Genomic DNA, 17461 nt, shown 5'->3' on the forward strand with positions numbered 1-17461 from the left:
ATTGTCGACGCCGAAATATCTCTTTCACTCTCCTCACCACCATAATGGCCCAACCTTGAATAGCAAGTCGTGCTTCAAGGCCACCACCCCAAATACCTACCTCCAGATACCACTCATAAGATGTCCCTATACAGTGACAAACTCAGCCACATTAGGCATGGATGTGTTTAGGTACCCAGTTCGATTGGGGGGCCCTAGGCAGCCGGAAAGAGATGGCTTGGTGACTGGACTATCGAGACCTGATTTCAGCAGCAATTTCTGCGAAAACTCAGAGAGCATCCAGACATGGCTGGTGGTCTAAAGTGCACTGCAGCTCCCTGGTCACACTGCTGCTAGCGCGTTGACCTCTGCTTGCTGCTCCAAAATCCCTCGACAGAGTCGCTAGTGCGCAATGGAAAAGCACAGTTTTGTTGGTCAGGGCAGTTCTCTTGGTACCAATGTCAAGGTGCGTGACGAATCTGATGAGCTTCCGCATGGTGCTCTTTTGCACGGAGCTTAAATGACGCAGATCCTATCTGACTCCTGCAATGCAGTCATTCGGACGAGATTCTAGAGACCAGGCGGCACGGTGAAAACTCTTGCAGAACTGGTCCGTGCGATACGACATCGCTGGAAAGCCACCAGCAAAGAGCGAGGAATGACTCGAAAGTTCTGTTCACCTTCGCCAAAGTTGATCGTTCCTCGACTCATTCCAACCATGCTGAGAGATGTGATGTTAAGCGATGGCATAAATCGAGAGATACTCATTGTCTGTTTGAGGTGGCGCCGCCCGGAAGCCAGGGTCGGGAGTCAGGACGGCAAGAATTTCCCCCTGGCAGCTTTTATCCCCATTTTGATTCCAACCGTCCACTGACATGCCTCTCTTCCAGCTCGTTCAAACTCGCCCATCTTGTCCTCAAATGACCGCATTCCTCGCGCACGCTGCGGACCCTGTGGAGGAGATTTCGATCTATCTTGTCCCGTAGAGGCCCTTGGTGCCTATCGTATAAAATGAGCCGGAAATATCAACCCGACGCTGTCGATTGTCGTGCTATTGCACGCCTCGGAGGCTCCTTTTACTGGATGTTCAGATGTAGAAGACAGAAGAGGCAGAGAAACACCTTGAGCGCACATTATATGCCATCTCTATGTCTACAGGGACATGCTGGCCATGTTGTCCCGGTAGAGTACTAGTACCATGGCCACCGTGTTCAGGGCATTTATGTCTACCCCAGAACCAGGCTTGGTGACTGGAATATCTTCTCATCGTCTGATCTAGAGTGGTATGCTGACCCAGCTATTTTTCGAACATACAAACAAATGGTCTGGCGCAGCTCACCTATTATTAATATCAACGTGTCTCGTCCACGCGAGAACGTGTATGCATAGGCCATCGCGTGAAATGGGGGCTTCTGCAAAATCTCAGGAATCTCTCGATATTTCTGTTGAGCCTAATACTTGCACGCGATGGATCTGTATACATTCCTGCTGTCACTCCTCCACTCTTGTCCATGTATTTCCATTGACATCCCCTGGAATGGAGATGGAAAGGATAGGCATTCATGCAGGGCTCAGACTGTCTGAACCCTGCGAGACATATATGGTTTTTGCCGATTGACCGTTTGCAGACTGACCTCACCCAGTTGGCAATGCCTCCGACCTGGTATACCTGCCCGTGGTATAAAACTAGCACCAAAGGCCGGATTTATCCCCTTCTCGCAGCTATGTATTCCTTGATGTTTGGGCGTGCGGACATCGCAGCCCTCAGGGCCTTGAGTGACTCCGGAGTGGAAGCCTGGGAGAGATGGTGGTGTCAGCAAAGAAGACGAGGACCAGCACCCTTGATACAACGGGGACTCTGAGACGTACCGGCGCCCACCCGAGCACTTCGTCATTATCCAGCGCCTGAAAAATCACAAAGTCGGCATACGTGACGGTATTCCCCAGGAGGTACGGGCCCGAATTTTTCGAGTAGAACTTGTCCCAGATGGCGTAGAAGCGGGGAACCGTTGCGGCCTTGTATTCAGGCTTGTTGTCTGTCAAATTGGCCACCCACAGGAACTGTGTGTTGAATCTCTCAGCCACACCATAACCACACAAACTTGGTCGGAAATGCTATACGCACCCTCCAGTCGATGTATGTGTCGGAAACGGCATCGACCAACCACTTCTCGTAGTTTGTGGTTCCATCATAAGCGCCCACGGACCGTGAAAGATATCTCAGGATGGGAATATGCTGGACTCATGGTCAGATCCTTCACGGACACGCCATCATCGACAACCACCAAGTACTAGGACTGTGTGTTAATAGATAGATCTCACCTGAGATAGAACATGGCCGTCAATATCCAATGATGGCAATTTCCGAGTGATGGTCAATCCCTGGTCCTGGAGTTCTTTGCTGACCTCCTGCTGGTGCCATGTTGGTTCGTAAGTGTAAAGCTTGTCCTCGTAGTCGATGCCGAGTTCTCTCAGGAACAGCCTGTTCTCGAGGTCAGCAACCAGGCTTTACAGCAACCGACATCCATTCAACCAAACGGCCTCAGCTGTGGGATATAGCAGTAGTACTTACCGGACAACTTCGCCACGGCCTTTGCTGCCCAGATTGAAATAGTAGAGGATGGGCTTCTTTGTCGCAGCCATAGTGTTGTATTCTTTGCCGGAGGCGGACAATGTGAATTGGAAATGAATTCGGATTTCGTGAAATTACTGGTAGTATCTCTAATATGCCACCGAGTGGGAGGGGCCGAATGAGCAGAGAGTGAGTGTCCTTGATGCGGGCGTCCACGCTTTTTGAATACGTAGTACCGGGCTCACTGAGACTCATGATTATGGCATCTTTCTTGGTTGACCCCGAACTCTCTGGATTTCCGGGGACGTGAGACCAAACTTGGAATGCTGCAGCACCATCCGTCGACAGTGGCCAATGAGGACGGATCGGGATCAGTCTAGACGCAGGCTGCTTTTCGACCTCGAAAAGCGGCGTGAGCGGGACCCATGCCCAATAGAGAACAACTTTCCTGAATGGGTATTTCCTGATAAGTAAACATCTCAAAAATACCTAGGGACTCGGAACATACTGGTACACTAACCTCGACAAAGGTGGAACCGCATCCGTCTCCTTTCGAACTTCGATTTGGGGCCTTATTTCCTCTAGTTTCCTCTCAAATTAATGTGGGTGTGAATGACACGCATAGAGAGAGAGAGAGAGAGATGTTGCATTCGAATGACATGAGCCAAGCGCACTGCCTGGCAACCTAATCCGTTTCTCGAGCCGCCCGAGGTCCCGCGTTTTCTGACTGTGCATGCATGTACTCCGTATTGTGAACCCGCCATTCGTGAACCATATATACTCTGGACAGTACCGTCCTCAGTAGACAAGTGTCAGTTGCCTGATTGATAGTACGGAGTCCGCGGGAATGCATCTAGGTGCTAGGAGTATCTGAAAATAGGCGCCATTGTCGTCCGCACCCATCGTCGAGCCTTGAGCGAGGTTGAATTTGTTCCCAGAGAGCTGCTTGGAGAAGTTGAGAGTTACTAGATCGGAACCTGCCCGCATTTTGTGGGAGAGAGGTGATAAAGGGCAAAACGCATCTCAGCTTCAGAGTTCATTCAATGTCAAGTTCATCTCCAATAGAATCTATAAATACTAGTAGTATAGAGAGAGAAAGAAGCGGGTGGCTTTAAAGCAGCGATCGAGCTTGCTAAAGTAGCAGGGCTTGTCACATGAGCCCTTCAACTTCAAGTGAATACTATATTGCCCGCCCGCCTAGTGTTGAATCGGTTCCAGCCCAGCTCCAGCCGTGTTCTGGCCTGGGCTGGACTCGATTAAAGGCCTTATGTCTATAGATGGGCTAGACTGATTTGACCCAATTCGAGATCATTTCGAACTAAGCCGAATCGATTTATATACTAGTATTTTATAGATTTTATTCACGCATTTTTTTTATATAGATATTTCCACAATAGAAATATAATACTAATATTTAAAAATAAGACTATAAAATTAAAGAGATAAAAATTAGAATTTCGAGAAAAAGTGCAGCTAACTAGGATTAAACAACACTCTTTTTTATTATTTCTCTAGTCAACTAAGCCGATTCGGTTCGAATCGATCTGGAATCGGTCTCAGACCGGGCTATAACCGAGTCTGGTGCTTACATCGCTGATTAGGCTCACTCAATTTGAACCAGTTCAAACCGATCTAACATCATAGAGAAGGCGAAATAGTAGTAGTTAGTACTATTCTATTTATTTGCATTGGTCCATCAGATGAATTAAAATCATCACCAGAAGCACCACTAGCTGGTTTCCCAAATCACTCGCGTGGCATTTGAAGCACAGCACCCGAATCGATTAATCCGGCTTAGCTGCATTCTATTCGCCACCCAGACCGCGTTATCAGGGCGACAATCGATGGGAGATGCACATACAGATACGCGACTAATATGATCTGTTGTGCGTTTGTCACCAACATCGATGTCAAGTGCCCCGAACCAGTTGTCTGTGCATATATACTATGTACGGCGTCAGTTGCATGGCTCTCTCGTCCGGGGGCTTGTAGGTTACTGGTATTTAAAATGCCCAAGTCTGGACAAAAGTATTTCCTATGTCTTTGTCTCTGGTCAGAAGTAGTAATTGCGGATTGGAAACATTCACCGGTCCCAAGAAAGTCGTCGACGAACGCAACAGGCTGGTTTTGCAGACCGTGGTGGTATCGCAGCGCGTACGTCTCGGACTTTTTGAAATACGGCAACCAGGTTCCCGCGGTCCGAGTCTGGATTTCCCCAACGGACCCCAGATTTTGAAGTCGTTCTGGTTGCCTCGATTCCACACCCATGCCGTTGAACAGACTGCCTCCGCCGACGCCCTTGCTAATGCTGAGCGTGCGTGGTTTGCTATTAAGTTGGTTCTGTGGTGTTGTGTTGACGTCCCGGTCGTAATTTACGGGGCCGTTCGCCCATGTAGACCAGGATTTCGATCGAGTCTTCGTGGTTGTCACTGTTCGTTGCGAGCTTGGCAGCGCATTTGGATAGAGACATGCAAAGCCAGCTTCGATGCACGCCATGGGCATGGTTGGATTCTCACTCGGCCTTGTGGCTACTTCTAAACCGGCAACTCTACAGCTAGTTAACTACAGATAGTCAAACGTGTCTGCTGTGGTGTTGTCTGGTACTAGTATATCGCGTGAAGAAGACGGGAAGTAGGTGATGGAAACGCACTATGAGATGAGACAGGGAAAGTCCCAGCTTCATTTTGGAGGTGCGCGCAGCTTTTCGCCCAAAAGTTCCAGAAACAGGAGTCCGCCTAACTGCGGGAAGGAGACAAGGAAATGAGACAGAAACGAGAAGTAGGATGGATGTGTAAACCAGGCTTGTAATTCGGATGGAGGGTGATGTCGATGCTGAACCCTGGAGCGGTCATGTATCGATTGAATTGGGAAGGAGACGAAAGATTTATTGGCAAACAAAGATGCAGAGAGGCGCATGACAGAAAAAAAGAGCAGACAGTGTGTACAATGCATCTTGTCGCGTTGTTGGAGTCGCCGCGGCGGCGGCAGTCATCTTGATGGCGAGCCTGAAAACGCAACAACTCCTGATTCCAAAGGTATTCACGACCATCTTAATCCGTGTATGGTTGTACTTTTAAAATGAATAAACGACATTCTGACTCCTGTCCATCCGAAAAAGAAAGTCGTTGCTCAAAGCCGACGGCTGTACCACCTCGCTAGCAGGACCTCTGACCTCTACCCTTTTTGGCTGCCTTCTGGAGTTGGAACGCGACACTTTGGTGATCAAGCATGCTGGGATGCTGCGACAAATCAAGACTCCTCTGCCCAAGCACCATAGTTGGTATACTTGAAGTCTGTGCTAAAGATTCATGGGGTTGAGAGATGTGCATCTGGCTCATCGCCTGGAGCAGGTCGACTTGTTGAGTAGCAGCAGGAGTGTAATTGACCGGGAAGCCTCTTGGAGAACTCAATTCATAAGTGGATACTGTGTCGGTAGGGCTAATTCCTGGTTCGTTGCTAACTCGAGGAACACCGCATTCCTGCTGATGTGGCTGTGCGAATCTTAATTGTGGAATTTGTGTTGGGCGTAGGACTGGTGTCTGAGGAACATAGTTCGGAACAGATTGGTACAGGTCTTGGGGAAATCGAGAATACGGCACCTTGAGAATCGGACCCTCGAGATTCTGCACAAGATCTGGACCCCTAGACGCTGACATGTATGGAATCGCTGGCCAGCTCGGTGCTGTGCAAGAAGCATTACCAAAATCTCCAGCACTTGACATTCCAAGGTTGTGAATGCGAGAAGCACTGTGGTGGCGCCATTGCCGCTGCTCCATTCTTCTCATTTCTCCAAAGATGGTAGCCAGTTGTGTCTCGAAGATCTGCCGATTCTTCACGCATCTGTTCAATCGCGATCGTTTCTTTCTGATTTTCCTTTTAATAGAATTGATCACCTTCTCGGAGTCCCCATTTTTTTCCACTTCTCCAAGGTCTGTTTGGGTCTTTATAATGTCCATGGTCAATTTTCTGTAAAGGCCCTCCGCGGCAGCTATACGTTCCTGGATATACTCTGCTTCCTGGCGGACTTGGGAATGCAGAGCTGTGACTAGAGTTGGTCTTGGAGAGCCGAAAGGTCCCAGATGCTGGAATGAGGCCATGTCGTGGTCGTCCTAGGCTCGGGGACCCTCTTCGAGTATCGTAGGAAGTTAGAATGGATTCAACCATTGCCTTCCGCGCACGGCTTTTGTGAGAACATGTGTCTTTGACCGGTTGGTCTCACAAAGAGGCAAGGCCGACCAATGGCAGCAGTCGCGACCAAAGATAGGTCAAGAATGTGGATTTGCATGAACAATGAAGGTTTGACCAGGTGGGCTTTGTTGTAGCAACACCAGTGCCTCTCGGTGCTTCTGCGGAAGTTCCATTCGCTGTGCCAAACTCGTTCATTGCTCGTCAATCGATTGTGGGAATCACCGTTCAGATAACTTACCATGTCTCAGGCTCATCGCAGTCTCCAATGATCAACTGATGAAGGACAACAGAAGCTTCCGAACGTCTTTCAAATATTCCATCCACCATGCCTCGCTGGCTCAGCAAATCTCCAAAGCCCAGCATCTCTCGCTGCCTTCTGCACCACACCGATCTCTTCGTGGTTTACCGCGCGGTTGATTTCCGGATATCTCTTGCTCGACTTGTCTGACTTGGAGCCCCTTTTCTCCTTACCAACATGGGCAGTCGGAAAATACTGTTCCATGATATTCACGAAGACATCCTTTCCGAGCGCCTCAGCCAACCAGTTCATGATCTGCACTCCTTCTTGCTCCTTTCCCGGCATGACCAGATGGCGGACCAAAACTCCTTTCTTCGCGATCCCGTCGCCAGTGAAACACAAATCGCCGACTTGCCTATACATTTCCTGGATGCTTTCTCTGGCCGTATCCGCGTAGGCGTCGGCTTTTAGAAGCCTCTTGCTAGTTTCGTTGTTCCAGACCTTGAAATCCGGTAGATAGATATCCACAAGTCCATCCATCAACTTGAGACTTTCCAGACTGTCGAACGCGCTGGTGTTGTACACGATCGGCAAATTAAGGCCCATGTCCCTAGCCGTCAGGATAGCTAGCGCGACTTGGGGCACGACATGCTCGGGCGTCACGACGTTAATATTATGCACCTTGCCCACCTCTTGCAACTTGATCATCCACTCGGCCAACTCCTCCGGGGTCAGGTCAAAGCCAATCTTCTGGTGCGCTATATCGTGGTTTTGACAGAACACACACCTCAGATTACAGCCACTCAGGAATATAGATCCAGAACCGTTATGCCCTTGAAGACACGGCTCTTCCCCAAAGTGAGGTGCGATGTTTGATACCTTGACCGTCTCTGCACCGATCAAGCAGTGTCCGGTGGTCTCGTACCGATTGACATTACAGAGACGCGGGCAGAGGTTGCATTGACGGAGGTGAGCATAGGCGGCGGAACGCTTTTTTGCTGCCTCGGCGGAGGAGAGCAGGTTATAGCGAGGAATGTAGTCGTCAAGGAGGAAAGGAGGAGCGAGATGGAGACTTCGTTTTGAAACATTGTGAGAAGCAACGGCTTTGGAGGTGGGTCGCGAAACTGCACCCGGCCTCACTGTGGCAGACCTAGTGAGGAGTGATTTGAACATGGTGTTGCTGCAGCTTCGAAAAAGGGTCTCCCATTCTCAACCCTCTGCTAGCAATCAGTAGTGGATGGCCGTGCCATGCCCATTGGAAAAGACGGGATAAAAATCCGTTGATGGAGGGACCAGCTCGACCAACCGAGCAAGCTCCACAAAGACGTCATGCTCGTATTTCTCGGAAACAGCTTCGGTGCCCTGCGCCCTCGTTAGTAACTCGACAACAAAGGCACACATAATCTCTGTGCAGCTCAAGGCGCACCTGTGCACCTTCCCAGGCACAGAGCTCTTGGGTTGTATATATTTCTCTCCATAATCCCTCCCTCCCTCTCCATCTCTCCCTCTCCCTCTCCCTCAAGATGCGTCCCGTCATCGCCATTCCGTTAACGCTCCTCCTCGTCATCCGCGCCTACACTCGGCGCTCCCTCACACCGCTGGGAATTCTGTGCGCAACACTCACCGCAACAACTCACGCGCTTCATCCGTCTGCCCTCCCATTCACGTTACTTTGCGTATTTTTCCTGCTCGGCACGACAGCCACAAAAGTGAAACATGATGTGAAAGCCACATTGACGATGTCGAGCAGTGGATCTTCAGGCGGAGAGGGGCCTCGGACGAGTATCCAGGTGCTCGCGAATAGTGGGTGTGCGAGTTTGCTGTGCCTGCTGCATGTCTGGCTATACGGCACAGGTGTGAGCCAGGAGGGGGAATGTTTTGGTGGAAGACGCGCGAACAACGACATGGTTCCTGACTTGTTGCTGATGGGAATAATGGCCAACTATGCAGCGGTGGCAGCGGACACCCTGTCCAGCGAATTGGGCATTCTCTCCAAAAGCCAACCAGTCTTCATCACCAACCCGCTTCGAGTCGTGCCGCGAGGTACCAACGGCGGCGTGACAGTCGGTGGACTGTTGGCTGGTGTGGCAGGCAGCGCCGCCATTGCCGCCACAAGCCTGGTATTCCTGCGCTTCTGCGCTGCATCACCCACCAATGCTCTGGGTATGTTTTTGCTGCTCACAGGCCTTGGTACGATCGGCACGCTTCTGGACTCTCTCCTAGGGGCGACGCTGCAAGCGTCGGTCATTGATCGTCGGTCGGGAAAGATCGTCGAAGGACCCGGTGGTGTCAAGGTCCTCACAAGGCCCAAGTCCACAGCCCCAGCACAATTGCAAGGGCATGGCCGCAGGTTCAGCGGTGAAGAGAGCAGCAGGGTGATCAACTCCGGAAACGACATTCTGGACAACAACCAAATCAACCTCCTCATGGCTTCTATCATGAGTATGTCCGGCATGGTGGCCGGAAGTCTTCTATGGAGGTAAACATTATATAAGCTGTGAAAATGGAAATGACATTGCGATTTTCCAAGATGATTATATGTATACGGTTTTTTTGGACCCAGCCGGCGGTCCATACCCATGGATGCCATTATCGTTGTTTCCTTTCCCAAAAAGTATCCTCCTTGTGCCCAATTCTTCCAGGGAGGGCTCCTCACATGGAGCAACTCAACTCAATCATATCGTCAAGTTATTGCGGGTATCATGATCGTACCAAAGGCCAAGGCTAAAGTAATCCAGCAAATCCAACCATCATTAGAGACCAGACATTTTCCTCCCAATATGCCAGACATCTAAAACTCCATCGTATCACGTCATTTCGGGCCTTCAAAGAACAAGCCATCCCAAAGACAGAACAAATAGACAGCATCGAAGAACGATTGGTCCGCGGACCTGAGATGATGCCTCGTTGGCTACACTCACTGACTGTGTCGGAGACGCAGTTGCAGATGTTGATTTTGAACCGGTCTTCGCAGTCTGAGATATGTGCGATGAGGCTGTCGTGGGAACGATCGTGGTCGATTCAAGGCCAACTCCACCTGGGCCAAATGACACCGATACATGTCCCGAGCCAATGGTGGTCATCACTTGGGGAGCATTGGATCCAATGCGGTACGTTGTGCCGCTGATCACGGCCTCGGTGCCGTCAACTGAGAAAGTCAACCCTTCCACAGTGTACACGACAAAAGGAGAGGTGGGTGTCAACGTAGTGCCGGCCAGTCCTACGCCACTGGGACCGAATGATACTGATACATGTTGAGGTCCGATGGTTGTAGTAAAGGGGGAAGCATTCGACCCAATGCGGTAAGTGGTGCCACCAACAATGGCTTCAGTGGCATCGACCGAGAAGGTCAGGCCTTGCACGGTGTAGACAACGAAGGGCGAGTTCGTCGCGCCACCAGGCGCCACAGTAGTGCTAGGCAACCCAACGCCAGCAGAGCCAATGGAGATCCTCGTTCCGTCAACTACGACTGTCGTGGCTGGCGCGCCTTCTCCGATCCTATACGTCGTTCCAGAGATGATCGCGACCGTGGGCCCGACGGTGAGAGTGAGATCGCCAACTGCGGTGGTAATCGTGGCCGTAGGAACAGGTGTCACGATCTGGTCATGTTGAAGCTGGATTGTGATAGTCGCTGAAGGAGCTATGATTTTGGAGGGCTCCACTGTGAAGACAGCGCCGGAGGCTTGCACGGTGGTCGGAACCAGATTAGGGATTGCAACGGTCTGACCACCAATCACCACACTGGAGGGCTGTACAACAATAGAGACACCGTCAACTGTGGTGGTCAAGGGGACAGCTCCGGAAGCATGACCAGTGGGCGATGCGGTCGCAAAAGGTGAGTTGATGATGGAAGCGATGATGTTGCCTATTTTTGTAGTTGTAGGAGCCTCGACGATCAAACTACCTCCGGTTGGGCCTTGGCTACTGATCGATGGGAAACTGCCCGCTCCATTGCTGGTTGCCGGAGGTGCTGGTGCGTTGTTACTCCCACCAGGAGCAGGGGTGTTTCCGCCGCTATTACCGTTACCGTTATTGCTCCCGCCTCCTCCGCTGCTAGGAGGCGGGGTGGGACTCTGGGACGGGAAATTGAAGTTGATGTCGATAGAAGTGGTAGGTGGGACTACCACGGGCACCGGTGTCTTCTTTGTGACGACGACAGTACTGGTATAGTCAACACTGGAGTAGACGGCGGCTGTAGAGGCAGCAGAAGCAGGGCTCGCCGAGGGAGTGGGAGCGGTAGCAATGGCAGGTGTTCCCGCAGGCACCACTGACCGAGAGGATTCAGGTGCGGGAGCAATGAGTGGATTATTGGTAGCGAATTGAGGAATGTTTGAAGCAGCCTCCGATTCTGTTGATAACGGGGCATATGAGTATGACGCAGCCAGGGGCATGATCGTTGCTTCACAAGCTGGCAATGGTGTAATCAAGGTCGGCGTCTCAGTCATGGACTCATTGCTGGCTGTTACAGTCACGTCGAATCCCTCAGTCACAGTCACATAGACTGTGGGTGGAACAGTCCCGAAGTATGTGACTGAGCCTGTACAATTTGGAGACACGGTCGAGGAATTCGTAGTCCTGCCAAGATCTAGACTGGTGGTCGTGTTCGTAAAAGGGCGTGTGACTGAAGGTAACGGTGGAGGGGTTTTGAGAACGGGAGGTGTAGATCCACTGATATGAGTGCCAATATCAGAAGAAGAAATAGATTCATTTGAGAGAGAATTGGATGTGTTCGTTGGTGCAGTGACTGTCGTGGTGCTTGGGTCCGACCCCCCTGGCGCGAAAATCGGTGGAGGAGCGAACGAAGCGATTGCCGTTGAGCTGGGACTGGTGTTGGAGGGAGCTGGAATCGGTGGAGGATAGATTGTGGCGACTGCTATGGTGGTGCTGGTGTCGAATGGAGCTGGAATCGACGGAGGGTTGAACGGAGCGATTGTGGGGAGGCTGGAACTCGTGTCGACGGGAGTTTTTAAAGTTGATGTAGAACTAGACGAAGCGATTGTCGATGCAGTGGACGAGGTTGTCTCACTGGGAACTGAAGTGGATGCCTCCAAGGCGAGGCCTGGCTGGGGCGATGTGGTGTTTGAATAAATGATATTCCTGCGCATGAACCTGAGGGGTGTTTTCTTGCCCAAGCTCAAGTCCAAATTCAGATCCAGGTTCAGCGCTGAAGACAGCGCGATAGGTAGAAGAACGAGCGACCATAGGTTATACATCTCGTCGGAGAATATTCTGCGCTGCTCTTGCGTCGAACCCCCCAAATTCAAATCCAAATTCAAGCGAGCGTCAAGTCCAATGCGGGAGGAGAACGAACGACTGTGCGATAAAACATTCGAAGAATAGGCCTCAATCCGTCATAGTAGCGAAGGGCGAGCGATTGAGGCTGGCGAGCAGCTCCCGGCAATCCACGATTCCCAGGTCAATCGTAGATGTGGAGTGATAGCGAATGTCGGAGGTTCGAGAGGCATGAAGAGATATAGATGGTTCGAGGACTCAGACGCGACAGGACGCAGGTACAAGGGCTGCTTTTCGGGACTCCCTTCCCCCGGACAGCGCAACGAACAGTGACTTGTTGTGGTTCCAAACGAGGGACAGGGCCAGCCGAAGTGAAGTTGCGGGAGAATTGGATTGATACGCAATGAGGTCTGCGGTATTGTGGAAGGGAGTGGTTCGGAAGAGAGGCGGAGAGGGACAGATTCAACCGTGGTGGCAGGGCGACAGGGGGGTCCCATCGATACCGACAGGGCCTTTCATCCAGTCGCTCACAGCCTCGAGCAGTCCGAGAAGCCCTGGTTGCCCGGACCGGGTTTTTGGCTTCTTGCATCTGGCATGGAGATGGCATCTTTTGCAACCTTTGGCTGGCTGGGACTGGAGACTCTCAAGGGCCCTTGTCGCCAAGCCGTTGTGGTGGCCCGCCCAGCCGTCCAGGATCACCAAGGTTGCCTCAATGCGGACACTGCTGCAAGGGCGCCATAAGATTGGCTGGAGCTTCGGATTGACCTGCAGCCGCCATAGCAGGGGTTTCGGGGCTTGCGGTGCCCATTGGGTGGCTGTTGATGGAGGAGCCAAAGCACCAAAGGGGGCACCGAGGGGTTTCCGCTGCTAACTGTGAAGCCTAACGGGGAGAACTTCTAACAAGTACTTAGCCTTTACTTGTAGCAGCCTCCAGGTCCTGCTAGCCTGGACAAACTCCAAACTGGTGCCGGCCCCGCCCGAGGACACGCCGTCGCAGCCATCACTGAGGAACAGAATGTCTCTACAGGCTGCTCACTGGTTGTCATGTTTGTCTCCAAATCATCTTCATCTCCCCGCTTATTTAACAACTGTTCCCTCGAGCTCTAGTGCTTCTTGGATGGTTCTTCTCGCGTCTGCCCAATCTACCGTGCATAATGATGGGCAAACTCAAAGCCATCCAGTGCCTGGGCAGCATCTCCTACGCACAACCTTAACCTGAGACACGCCGCTGTCCCATCGAATGCTCATATACGAGGAGGGTTGTTTCTTGCTGTCCTTCTGTCTCGCCATCATAATCCCAAAGAGGTGAACACATGTTACACAGTTTCCAATAGGAAACCCCCCCCCCCCCCCCGGGAGCCAAGGTTCTGGGCCTTCTGAGCATGGGCTACCAGAAGGAAAGTGCCACATGTTCCGAGAACTTGAACTTGATGCCGGGCTCCACCCTGTCTGCCTTGTGGTATCAGAATCAATCAGCTTCCTCGTGTTCGGGAATGCAGGTCCAGACCAGACTGTCGCACCAGGCCCTTCGGGTGGGACAGATGACAGGACGATGATGAGAAGTCTCTTTCACTTCAATGCCAATATCAAGTCGCCGATGCAGTCCGCCGTTCAGACATTCCCGAGAGACAGCCCTGTGCGACTCTTTGCGTGCATCGGTCGACATCTGCTTGGGGCTGACCGGGGCAAAGCACCGTACTGGGTACCTAGACGGAAAGTCGCACACATTTTTGTCCTCGCATCTTGCAGTGCCAAGCAGTTTCAATCAAATGGGGCACTTGGGGGCTATGACTTTCAGTGCGGCGAAACGGTGCCTTGGCTTTTTGGCAAAAATGTATGCTCAATCTGACGGAGGGGGTATTATTGCTGGAAAGCCCGGCCTGCAGAATTCAATCCAAAAAAGAAGTCCTAAGCAGACTCGGTTTTAGGGGAGCTCCACGGTATCATGTGTTTGCCTGAGTTGCATTCGCATCGTGGGAGGAAAGCGGAAGAGATGGTGGAAACCTGTGCAATCTGGAAAATCAGAACGATTCATTGGCGCAGGAGCAAGAATTCCTTGTCAATCCAATCCCTCACCTCACACTCCGTACAAGTAGAAGCAACATCTTGAGCATCCCAAGTTGCGTCCCTTTTTCTCCGTCTGGGAAAGTGGATAGAATGTATTAATATTACCTACCCACGAGTCGAATGCTGGCAGGGGCAAGAGGAGAGCAGCAATGGCAGCAATGTTCGCGCCATGATTCGCGGCCGCCCACCCACAAGTTGGAGGTGGTAAGGCTCGAAAGGTTGTTCCTACGAGTTGTTTGTACTTGTCGTGGTTGTAGTACTTGCCTAGTACCGAGTCAGGTTGGTCTGGGTGGCCTCCAAAAAATTCGGCTCACCAGGCTCCCAGGCTCCCTACCGAGTGTGGACGCCGCAGGTGCAGACCGAGGACAATCGTGATTGCTTCTCTCTTTTTGCGGCCATGTGGATGAGACATTTGTCCCCTCCATCGTTCACACCATCCTTCTGTGTTCCGTTGACGTCCTCTGGTTCTCAATTGCAGTTATCATCTACTCTCGTTCAGCAATTCTCCTTGTCGCGAACTTGTACTCCGTCCTCGTTGCTACAGCCCCTCGTTCAAATCTTCCCAACGCGATTGACGTGCAAACGTCCCCCCAAAACCAGTTTGCAAGCTATGAGGGTCTTTCGAACTCGTTGAATTCGCGGCACAATGCGCTCTTCATATCACGTTCGCTTCGCTCCTGTTTCGTGGTCTTGCGGTGACCTCTTGATTGCGTTGGGTCTGATACTGTCATTGGGCCCGGTCGAAGCCTCAAATCCTACCCCCATTGTTGCGACAACAAGTACAGATTTCTTTGGCTACGACGGCCTGTGGTCGGCCATCAGTATACGGGTCGGGTCGCCCGAGCAATATCTTTCGGTTTTCCCGAGTACCCTGAGTCAGGAGACGTGGGTGGTAGGTCCCGCTGGCTGCGATGGGACGACTGTCTGTCAGAGTAAAAGAGGAGGGTTGTTTTCGGCAAACGAGTCGTCCTCTTTCAAGCCTCGAGGCTTTTATGAGCTCAACTTTGATCCCCAGCTGGGTGGTAGTGGATTTGGCTACTATGGCTTGGACACTCTCTCCCTAGACGATGCGACCTCTGTGCCCGACCAAATTATCGCCGTGGTAAATTCGACCGACTACTGGGTCGGCAGCTTGGGACTTGGAGTTCAACAAACTCGCTTTAGTGGCTCCGAGGCCATCTCGCCGCTCTTGTCGAGCTTGATCCAGAAGCGCAACGATATCCCCAGCCGTAGTTACGGCTATACTGCAGGAGCAATCTACCGTATGTGCTCTTTCACACTCCCCGATACTTGCGGTTACGCTGATGCCATGTCCAGGTCTAAAAAGTGTTCCAGCGTCATTGGTCTTGGGAGGGGTTGATGCGAATCGATTCGTACCGAATGACATGAGCTTCACCTTGAGCCAGGACTATGCTCCCATTGTTGCTGTCAACTCGATATCGGTCTCGTCCGGGGCTGAATCTCTACCGTCTAATTGGGGCTCGAACCCTCTGACACTCCTGGATCTGTCTCAGGCCGACTTATTCACCATTGACTCGTCAACTCCATTTCTATGGCTTCCGGAGCCAGCTTGCGACGCTTTCGCAAATGCTCTCAACCTGACTTACGACGACACCTTGCAACTCTACCTCTTCCCTTCCAACGGTTCATCGTCGCCCGATGCTCTCAGTGCATGGAATTTGACGTTCACCTTCACGCTGAGCAATTTGCCTGGGTCATCCGATGGGATTGAACTTACGTTACCCTACGACGCATTCGACCTTCAACTGACATATCCATTCCCAAATCTGGCGGCAAACTTTACCTCCCCTCCTACAAATTATTTCCCTCTGCGAAAGGCAGCTAATTCCACACAATATACCATTGGTCGAGCGTTCTTGCAAGAGACCTATCTCACAGTCGACTACGAACGTAACAACTTCTCAATATCGCAGGCAGTGTTCACCTTGGACGCTGTCAGCAATGTCAACCTTCTAGCAATCTCTCGACCCGACGGCAGCATATGGCCGGGTCCTCCGGAGACTGGATTGTCGACAGGTGCCAAAATAGGGATTGGGTTAGGAGCTGGAATAGGGGCACTGCTTGCATTGGGACTGACTTTGTGGTTCTGCTTCCGGAAGAGGGGTGCGTCAGGCAGTCCTGGACCGGAAAAGGAGAAGAGACGGTCACTGCTTAGTCGGTTGCAGCGAAATCCTGATTCGAAGACCTCGGTTTCTGAATTGCTGGGTGATAAACGTCACCCAACTGAGGTGCCTGCAGATCCTTCAGTTAGCAGGTTCGAACTGGCGAGCAATACACCAATCGAAATGCCTGCAGGCCCTGTCTCTCCGAGTTTCTTCGAAAGCAACGAAGGCCCTCGTCGGGGATCGGCGCTCATGAGGAACGATCCAAGAAAACCGGCAGAGCTCGAGCAACAGCATTCGACAAAGGCAGCAGAAGCGGCAGCTAGTGAAAGATCTGGCTCGCCAGTCCCCCCTTACTCACCAGCGGAGATCAATAATCGGTTCAGCAGCAGTATCAGCCCCTATAGCGTCAGGCACAGTCATGCGTTTGGAACTGTGTCATCCGACGACCAGGGCGTCAGCCCAGTCGGGGCCAGCCGTGACGGCCATTCTCGACAATCTAGCAACGCAAATAGCAGGAGCATGTCGAGTCCGATATCGCCAGAGATGGCATCAAGATCACAAGCGCAACAGTTACCTGGCGGGAGCACCAGCCCTGCAATGACCACCAGCCGTGGTAGTCTTCTGGTACCGCAGCTGAACGGACGTCCTCCATCGCGTTCGCCAAGCTCTGGAAGCAGGTTTGTCGAGGAAGGACTGGGCACTGTGAGCGAAGAACGCCCTCCTGGTCTACCTGTGCGCCCGAATCCACAAGGAACCCGATTTAGCTGGGAACAATGAGCCTTGCAGAGGTAGAATGCAGATTGATGAACGTGTAATGACCCGAGATGCTTGTCACGATATTAGTTCTGTTTCTACTGAGCGTGGATATATATTGATACATATATATCCAGATGGAAAAAGAAAAAGCGAAGGATTGTACAGTACTGGGCAGGATACCAGCAGTCAGATATAATATGTAAATACTCCGTACATTGTGGAAGATCTCAATAGAATTCATGTTGAATATTGTCCATGTGGCCCCTTCGACTGACCCATTTCAGGCTGCGCTCATTCCTACTC

At 51.6% G+C, this 17461-nt stretch overlaps 6 protein-coding genes across 6 annotated transcripts; 2 read left to right on the forward strand and 4 right to left on the reverse strand.

The window, feature by feature from the left end:
• Positions 1–1684: 1684 nt before the first annotated feature.
• A1O5_01935 (uncharacterized protein) lies at positions 1685–2622 on the reverse strand (the record flags this gene model as incomplete). Its single annotated transcript, XM_007742551.1, has 5 exons — positions 1685–1774; positions 1849–2040; positions 2105–2215; positions 2302–2461; positions 2552–2622. 5 exons carry the CDS (start codon positions 2620–2622, stop codon positions 1685–1687), a joined length of 624 nt encoding a protein of 207 aa, XP_007740741.1.
• A 3084-nt stretch (positions 2623–5706) lies between these two features.
• Positions 5707–6648, reverse strand: A1O5_01936 (uncharacterized protein; the record flags this gene model as incomplete). Its single annotated transcript, XM_007742552.1, has 1 exon — positions 5707–6648. The coding sequence occupies one exon, from the start codon at positions 6646–6648 to the stop codon at positions 5707–5709; it is 942 nt and encodes a 313-aa protein (XP_007740742.1).
• Positions 6649–7046: 398 nt separating this feature from the next.
• On the reverse strand, positions 7047–8150 carry A1O5_01937 (pyruvate formate lyase activating enzyme; the record flags this gene model as incomplete). The annotated part of the gene is made up of 1 exon (XM_007742553.1): positions 7047–8150. One exon carries the CDS (start codon positions 8148–8150, stop codon positions 7047–7049), a length of 1104 nt encoding a protein of 367 aa, XP_007740743.1.
• Positions 8151–8500: 350 nt separating this feature from the next.
• Positions 8501–9460, forward strand: A1O5_01938 (uncharacterized protein; the record flags this gene model as incomplete). Its single annotated transcript, XM_007742554.1, has 1 exon — positions 8501–9460. The coding sequence occupies one exon, from the start codon at positions 8501–8503 to the stop codon at positions 9458–9460; it is 960 nt and encodes a 319-aa protein (XP_007740744.1).
• Positions 9461–9802: 342 nt separating this feature from the next.
• Positions 9803–11368, reverse strand: A1O5_01939 (uncharacterized protein; the record flags this gene model as incomplete). The annotated part of the gene is made up of 1 exon (XM_007742555.1): positions 9803–11368. One exon carries the CDS (start codon positions 11366–11368, stop codon positions 9803–9805), a length of 1566 nt encoding a protein of 521 aa, XP_007740745.1.
• A 3554-nt stretch (positions 11369–14922) lies between these two features.
• A1O5_01940 (uncharacterized protein) lies at positions 14923–17179 on the forward strand (the record flags this gene model as incomplete). Its single annotated transcript, XM_007742556.1, has 2 exons — positions 14923–15538; positions 15594–17179. The coding sequence occupies 2 exons, from the start codon at positions 14923–14925 to the stop codon at positions 17177–17179; spliced, it is 2202 nt and encodes a 733-aa protein (XP_007740746.1).
• Between the last annotated feature and the right edge of the window lie 282 nt (positions 17180–17461).

Source organism: Cladophialophora psammophila (genome assembly GCF_000585535.1).
Source record: "Cladophialophora psammophila CBS 110553 chromosome Unknown aczJe-supercont1.2, whole genome shotgun sequence".
Classification (NCBI taxonomy): Eukaryota; Fungi; Ascomycota; class Eurotiomycetes; order Chaetothyriales; family Herpotrichiellaceae; genus Cladophialophora; species Cladophialophora psammophila.